Source organism: Colius striatus, chromosome 9, assembly GCF_028858725.1.
Source record: "Colius striatus isolate bColStr4 chromosome 9, bColStr4.1.hap1, whole genome shotgun sequence".
Lineage (NCBI taxonomy): Eukaryota > Metazoa > Chordata > Aves > Coliiformes > Coliidae > Colius > Colius striatus.
This window is the reverse complement of record NC_084767.1, coordinates 20231524-20239816: the sequence shown is the minus strand read 5'-3', so window position 1 is coordinate 20239816 and position 8293 is coordinate 20231524. Positions and strand designations below refer to the sequence as shown.

General features: G+C 42.2%; 1 protein-coding gene across 1 annotated transcript in view; it reads left to right on the top strand.

The window, feature by feature from the left end:
• The first annotated feature begins 171 nt into the window (after positions 1–171).
• The window catches only part of LARS1 (leucyl-tRNA synthetase 1), a 34210-nt gene continuing 26088 nt past the window's right edge, over positions 172–8293 (top strand). The window contains exons 1-5 of the mRNA XM_062002670.1: positions 172–258; positions 1592–1710; positions 6308–6395; positions 7060–7140; positions 7517–7651. Coding sequence (XP_061858654.1) covers positions 253–258; positions 1592–1710; positions 6308–6395; positions 7060–7140; positions 7517–7651 — 429 coding nt within the window. The 5' untranslated portion in view covers positions 172–252. The remainder of the gene's footprint in view (positions 259–1591; positions 1711–6307; positions 6396–7059; positions 7141–7516; positions 7652–8293) is intronic.

Sequence of the window (8293 nt, the reverse complement as noted above, 5' to 3'; positions counted from 1 at the left end):
CCGGCCCCGCCTCCCACCCCCGCCGCTTTGGTACGGCCCGGCCCCGCCTCTCCTGGCCCTGTCAGCTTGTGCGGCCCCGCCCCCTCGGCCCGGCCCCGCCCCCTCGGCCCGGCCCCGCCCCCTCGGCCCGGCCCCGCCCCCTCGGCCCTGCCCCGCCCCCCGCCTCGGCAGGGCCGGGCTGCCGGCGGCGCTGAGGCCCGGCCCTGGCAGGCGGGGCGCTCGGTCTCCCGTCAGGCGTGGCGGCCTGGCAGCATGGCGGTGAGTGCGGGCGGGGCTCGGCTTACGGCATCCTTGCTCGCTTCGGGTGGCGCGGCGCGGGCTCACGGCCTCGCGTTCGGCGGCCGCAGTTTGCGGTGGAATGTGTGCGGCGGCGCCCGCCTAAGCCTGTGCGGGACGTCCCCTGTGGGCCTCGCCTCCTGGGGCAGGTGGCCGTGCTCCCCTCGATGCCAACGCGGCTGTCCCGTGTCACAGCGCGGTGTGCGGAGTTGCAGAAGGTCCGAGGCCCAGCGGCCTGCTGCGGCGGGGGACGGTGCAGCCCAGCGCGCTCTGCCTGTCCCCGAGCCCGCCGATGCCGCTGGCTGTACTGCTGTACTGCTGGATTATAAACTTGGAATATAAAGCCCCAGCTACTTTCTGCAACTACTTTCAGTGTTTCATAAGTGACATAATAATTAGTAAAAGGGTGAGCCACGCTAAAGTGGACGGTCCAGTGCCACAGGCGAATGAGAGACGAGTGATTAAACTTCTTGCCATGAGTTAAAACCTTTCATTGTTATCATAGTCTTTGCTATTCTTTTAAGGATACTTTGAACTTTGTTGTAGTATTTTAACTGTTAATCATCTTTCTTATATGAGTAAAGGTAGGCACAACTTGTGCCCCTTGTAGCACAGTAGTGCCTTGATTGTGGGGGGGACAAATACCCAAACCCTCAAACTCTGTGTGTTAGGCTTTATGACTGTAATGCCTTTAACATTTGACATATGTTGTACAATAAAAGAATAAGGGGAAGAAATATTTTACACAATGGTGATGTTTAAACACTGATGGAATTTTAAATAATTTAAAATGCTTTACCTGAAAAATTCTTTTTGTGAAATGTAACTAGGGTAGATTTATATACCAGACTTTTCTCCTGACATGGGAAGTACTGTTCTTGCTTAATGTATAGCAAGATGAAGAAACATTACATGGGCTTTCTGAAGAGTCTGGAACAAAATTAGAGTTCCACAGGTTGTTTTCACTTATGATTTATATCCACTCTTGTCTCCTCAATTCAAACATCTCTGAGCTGTTGGTAACATGCTCAGTTTGTGTGTGTTGTGTTGGCTACTAGAGAGCCCTTTTGCCTTGGAAAAGGTTGTTAAACCTTTTCTTATGGATTTTAGATCCCATTCCAGAAGACTGAATCTCAAAGATCCAGATTTATGCAGACAGATCATTGATCTCTGTTGTGAGATGGTACTGCAGTGTTACAGAGTCCAGAGAGATTCTTGCCTGTAATGGAAGAAGTTTAATAGTGGTCTGTGGTACATTCCAACTCTGGTTTTGTTAACGTCTTTAGCCAGACTTTCTTCTCTTTCTGCTTAACAGGAACGTAAAGGGACAGCAAAAGTTGATTTCCTGAAGAAAATTGAAAGAGAGATCCAGCAGAAGTGGGATGTTGAGCGAGTCTTTGAGATTGATGCTTCGGATAGGCAGGACCAAAACAGGTATAGTTACATTTTTTCCCAGGTTTTATCTGTAAACTCTTCAAAATGTCTTTTCAACAGAACTTTTTTTCCTTCAGAACCCAGGGAGGGGAAAAAGTAGCCTCTTTTGAATGAATAGTCTTCTTGGGTCATCAGAAGCACTCACTTATGTGTTAAGTTGATAATTCTACAGCTAACAACATACACCAGTGGCGTACATATCTCAGCGAAGTTCCAGTAAGGTGAAAAAAGCCTTGTTCTCATTCCTTGGTAATATCAATACCCTCTGATATTTCAAAAATGGATTCTCTTTGGTGACTTCTACTTTTTGACATGAAGGACATTTCTCAGTGTGATGCCTGAGCCCTTTCTAGTGAGAGGGCTTTTATTTTTCCTGTTGGAAGGGACCACTCCTTCCTCTGAGGGAAGGTATGTGCTTGTTCTGCTTCACTGTGAAAATTGTTAACCAAATATATTGGGTCCTGGTGTAGGCCAGCCTGTCTTACTTTCTATGGAAGTGGATGAAGCATGAGATCATTGCTCTTCCTCATGTGGCTTCTTTTTGTTCATGAACTACGTCACGAAGATTTATCGCTGTACTCTGTTAGTTGTGGAGCTTCAATTTGCACTTTTGTTGTCATATGCAGCTCCAACAAAATTAGTGCCAGGACTGAGTAAAGAGTGAAGGACCCAAATGAGATCAGATAATTCATATACTAAATTAGGTCTAATAAAAACTGTTGTGTGGAGGTGTGTTGCTCACACTGTAGACTTTTTTTTTCTACTGAAAAGAAATGCAGTCTGTGCATTTAAGTATTCACGATCTTCTAGATTTAAATTAATTCATGATTAATACTTATTTCCTGACTGAAAATGAAACTTGTAGATCAGTTTTACAACATGGAGTTGTTTAACATGAAATGTCAGTGTTCATTATGGTAACGTGTCCACCTTAAAAAGAGAGAAGAAGCTGCTTTGCTAAACTAACATTCTTACACTTCTAGTTAAAATGCTATGTCTTAAACTCTTTGTATTGTTATGAAATAGCTGACACTACTGAAAGCTACACTGTACCCTAGAGGAGAGAGAAGTAATGCTGTCAAAAAAATTTCTATGGTCAGTCCTTATATAGTTACAGTGGGAATGCATCCTGTGCCAGGAAAAGACTTTACTTAGAATATTTTTTCCTGTATTGATCTCATAAAGCTGTACTATGATGTAGATGGATCTGCTGGAAGAAATCTGTTGCTGTTCATGCAAAACTCAATCCTATGAAGTGATAGCAGGAATGCCTATATCATTATTAAAGATAATAGTTATTCAAAGAAGCTGGGCCAGGAGAGATGACTTATACTGGGATCATCCTTTTCCAAAACTCAAACTTAAATTCTTGGTTTGAATTAGAACAGATTACCTAGGAAAAAATCTAACCCGTATTGAAAAAGAATGGAATTCCACCACAGTTCTTCTCAAGTTGCTTTAAAGTTCTGATTCTTTTTTTTTTTTATTGTTATCTACATTTTTATTAACTCAGAAGTTCTCTAACTTCAGTTCCAGTTAACACATTTCTGATATTTCAATTTCTTTGCTTGAAGCTTCCTCTAGTAATGTATTTTCACTGAGTTTCTAGAAGGACTGTGTCTGAAACATCTTTTGTTTTCTGATGTTTCCATGTAATAATGCCCTTGGTAGGATTACCTTTGTGTTTTCATTTTGTTAAAATACAAAAAACCCCTCTTCTTGTTGACATCATCTCTGTATGAATCTGTACTGAGGTTTATCTGGGTTTTTTCTTTCCTTTTTGGTATTTACCACTTTGAATTTATTTGAACAGCTGTAAATTTTACCTTGTTTTTCCTATTTGTTGGTTAAATTATTTTTTCTGTATAAAATAGAGCATTCTGCTTTTAATCTAAGCTGGTTTTGGTCAACATAACATTTTACTTTGATCAGGGCTTTCTAGTCTTGTAATAAAATATTCCTGAGCTGCTGTTGATTGTAGAAGGGGCTTATTTATTTGCTTGAATTTTATCCCAGCCGGTTGTTTTTATCATTGTTCTCAACTGTTGAAATGGGTCCTTCTAAGATAGTAGTTGGTGTGTATCACTGGTTTGGACTCTGTTGACCTTCTATGTGGCAGATGCAGTCTGCCAGTGACAGGTCCAGTGACAGGTCCTGACCCTGGGTCTGTTGTTCTGGGCTTCCCTGAGGGAGCTGATAGGGGGATGGCTTCTGAATGGCGCTTCTGACCATAGCAGCTGAAGGAGGGGATGGAGCAGAGCTGCTGACAGGAGGCATATTTCATGGGTGAAGGGAGGAGCATAATAAGGAAGACTGTTTAACTAGTGGATTTATTTCTGCCCCAGAAACCTGGAGAAACTTGTTTAAGACAGAACTTCTGTAAGTGCTTAGCACAGTTCCTCTCACAGTTCCTCTCACATCTGTGGGACTAATGGTTTTTGGCAGGGTAGAAGGGCTTCCTTGTGCAACAGTGTTAGTTGTTTGGGTAGGTGTCATGGTTTGACATGACAGCCTTTTGTGGTAAGGGGGAAGGGGCTGTAAAGATGGCTCCTGTAAGAAGTTGCTCACAACGCTCCCCAGCTCTGAGCCAGACCCACTTCTGGGGCTGAGCCAATTCGACTTTTTTAAGAAGAAGCCGGAAGAGGAGGTTTCCTCCTTCATCTTCCTCCATCTTTTTCCTTCTTCTGCCCCTTATTTTTCTTCCGGCTGGTGGTGGTGCAAGTAGTAGGAACAGTGAGAGAAACAACCGTGTGGACTCCCAAGGTCAGTGATGAAAGAGAGGAGGAGGTGTGCTGGGGCAGAGACTCCCCTGCATTCTATCGAGAGAACTGGTGAAGATAAGATTTATTTTCATTTCTTTAAAGACCCCATATCAGCGGTAGAGACTCATTTAGATAATGACCCGATATCGGGGCAGAGACTCATTCTGCTAAAGCTGGCCCCAGACCAGGGGCAACGGTTCACTTAATTAAAGGCCCCAAGCCAGGGACAGTGACTATGGCCGGAGGAGGCCGTGTCCCGTGGCAGGGACCCAACCACTTCACTGCAGACCCTGAGCCAGGGGCAGTGATTTTCTTCTTTATCACTATGGCCAGAAGAGGCCGTGTCCTGAGGAAGGGACCCAATATCCACAGCTGTAACTGTGGGGAGGAACCCACGACAAAGCAGCTCATTAATCTTATGCCCAGAAGAGGCCTTTTCCCAAGAGAGGGACCCTGTAACTGCAGAAACTGCAACTGTGGTGAAGAATTCACTGTGGTGAATATCTCTACACCAGAGATATTCATCAAGGACTGCGTCCCATGTGAGGGACCCTGTATCGGCAGAAGCCGCAGCTGTTGGGAGCAACCTACACCAGAGAAGTTTGTTAAGGCCTGTGTTTTGTGGAAGGAACCCCGTGTTGGAGCAGGGGAAGAATGCCAGGAGTTGTCCTCATCTGAGAAGACAGAAGCCCATCTGTGAGAGACTGACCACATTCCCCATTCCCTGCCCCCCTGAGCCGTTGAGAGGGGAGGAGGTGGAGAAAAGGAGGAAGAAAGGAGGGATGGGGGAAGAAAGGAGGGATGGGGGAGGGAGATCTTAAAGTGCTGGTTGTAATTTTCTCATCATCCTACTCCCTTTTTGCTTTTATTCTGTTCTGTTTCTTGTAGAATAAACTTTCTTACTTTCCTCTCTAAGGCAGGTACTGGAGTCTATTTTGCCCAGAACTGTAATTGGCAATGAGCCCTCCCTGTCCTTGTCTTAATCCACAACAACCTTGCTTATCTTTTTATTCCCATTTCACTGGGGCCTCCGCCATCCTAATGAGGGTGGAGGTGAATGGGGGCACTGAGCAAGAGACTGTCATGGTGCTGCTGTGCTAGCTGGGCCAAACCTCGACAGTAGGTCACCCACTGAAAAAGCAGTGACCTTGGCAATATGAAGTGAATTATTTGTTATATGGGAAAGTCAAACTAAAGCAAGACAGTAACTAAAGTGGTGTAACAGGTGACACCTTCTTAAATTGTAATACTTTGCAAGCAAACAGATGACTTGGCCTTTTTTAGTGCATATTTATACATCAGCAGTAGTGTCTCAAGGGAAAAGACAAGGCATGGAGTGCAAAGGTGGAGGTAGAAACCTACAGTGTCCTAGCGACTGAGAAGTATCTCAGTTGCTTTGAGAGGTCAGGTTACAATATAATAATACTCAAAGCACTGTGCAACCATATATCCCTGTGAAATGAGTAATTACAGTGTGCCACTAAATATCTGAACTCGGACAGTGGGGAATTAAATAAATGACTTTAAGTCTTTGCAATAAGTGATCTACAGAAGTACTATTACAGTTTGTTACCTTTGGCAAGATGTTACATCTATTTCCAAGTTTCTTTGTGATGTCAGTCCTATGTGGGTGTGTTTTTATGATTTTAAAAACCTGCTAGTCTATCAGGTCCTTAAAACCAAAGACTCGTGTTACTGGCAGGGAAAATTCTTTGGATGTTGCTGTGGGATGATGATAATAGCTGAAATTATTACTAATCTGTTTTAGTTGTGTGCCTTCTGATGGTCAATTTAATAGCTAATTAGGTGTTTTAATTCTTTGAATTTCTTCTCAGCAAAAGGAAGTACTTTGTCACCTTTCCTTATCCCTACATGAATGGCCGCCTTCATCTGGGACACACATTTTCTTTATCCAAGTGTGAGGTAAAAATTTTCCTTTGCCAATACCTTTAAATACTACTATAGAACAAATACTATTTTTGTAGCTAATTTTTCAGCTATCAAGATGCCTTGTTCATTATTTTATAGAATCAGTAATGGCTTATTCAGACTTTCCTTCTTTTCCCCCTGTGTCTTTGGTGCAAATATTGCTGGTTGAAAAGAAATGCCACTCATCATTTTTTTAACTCTAGGAGGGTAGAGTACAGGTGTTTCCTCTAGTCATTCTTTTGCATTTGCAGAGACTTTTAGGAGATGCTGCTCAATGGCACAGACTTCACAAGAAATCTTATTGTCTCTTTTATTGTGAATACTGCTCTCTGTTACCTCTTTGTTAACAGGCTTTAGATGCTAGTGAACAGGATTCCACAAAATAAATCTGTTGTTTACAACCAATCTTCTCAAAATTAGTCCTAATTTTCCCCTGAAAATTAGGAAAGTTTGTGCTTATGCAATGAGGCAGTGACAAACCTGATCATGAAATCTAGTTTCACCTTTTCTATTAATTAGCTTCCTAGATGTTGTTGACTGTGTTCATCTGTCCTTTAGTAGCCTCATGTTAGAGAAGGAATTGCACTTATTTTTCATGGAGGGTGTTAGTTTAGCCTTTTGCCATTGTTATTTTATGTGTTTCATTTTTCCACTTTAGTTTTCAGTTGGATACCAGAGGCTAAAGGGAAAGAAATGCTTGTTTCCATTTGGTCTACACTGCACTGGGATGCCTATAAAGGTCAGATGTTTTGAGTTACTAACAGTTGTATGTAAGACTGCTCTGAGCATTGCTTACTGTCCATCCCAATCATCATGTTAATTTATTCAAAAATTCATCAAGATGATGTGATTTGGAACCTGAATTTGTAATAAAGATATGTTGTACTTGCAGTGTGAAAGATGTTTTAAAACTTAAGTTTACCTGTTGTACTACATTTAGCCACAGCAGGCATTCTTGCAGTTGCAAGATCTCCTAGAAGTTAATGGAATGTACAGAAAAAGTTGAAGGCCTCGTAGTGAGAGGCAAGCTGTTATCAGTAAAAAACACTGCTTTAGCTAAGACTGAAGCAATTGTCACAAAAAAGTGCTGACAGACTATCAATAACTCTCTTTAGGCTTGTGCAGATAAGCTAAAAAGAGAAATGGAATTATATGGCTGTCCACCTGAATTTCCTGATGAGGAAGAGGAAGAGGAAGAAAACTCTGGTAAAAAAGAAGTTATCATCAAAGACAAAGCAAAAGGCAAAAAGGTAAACTTTAAGCAAAGTCTGGATCTGTACTCTCAAAGCTGCAAAGTATACATTAGGAGGTTTTCCTCCTTCATGCTCAGAGAAGCTTGTGATACAATTATTTTGATTGGGTTTTTTTTGAGATAGCTGATTTGAAAAAATGCAGTAGCTGCATGATTCTAGAAATACAGATTTAATGCATGAAATCTTAATGATGAGCTCGTGCACTATTTAATAGTTTCCTGAGGAAAATGAGATCATCCAGAGTAATACTCAGATTCTTTTTTTCTTTTTTTTTGTTTTCTGCACAAAGCATTCACAAAGAAGTTGTAGGAAATAGCCCTGCTTTCTCAGAGATAGGGGATACACATACCTGCTCTTCTGATTATTCTTGTGTAAATTGGTATCTAGCCTATTGTGGCTAGATATGCTAAGTAAAATCATGCAAGCTGCTTTGGCTTATCAGATATTTCAATGAGATTTATGATTGCGGGGGTTATCACAAAGCAAGAAACAGAATAAAGTCTAGGAAAAATTTAGAGGTATTCTTTTGTATATTGTTTATGTATGCCAGACAGATTGTCACACTGGAAGCACTGGATTTTGGCTTCTGTCTGCTCTGCATCCACAGAAGATGTGATCTTACCTACTCTTGCAGGTAGT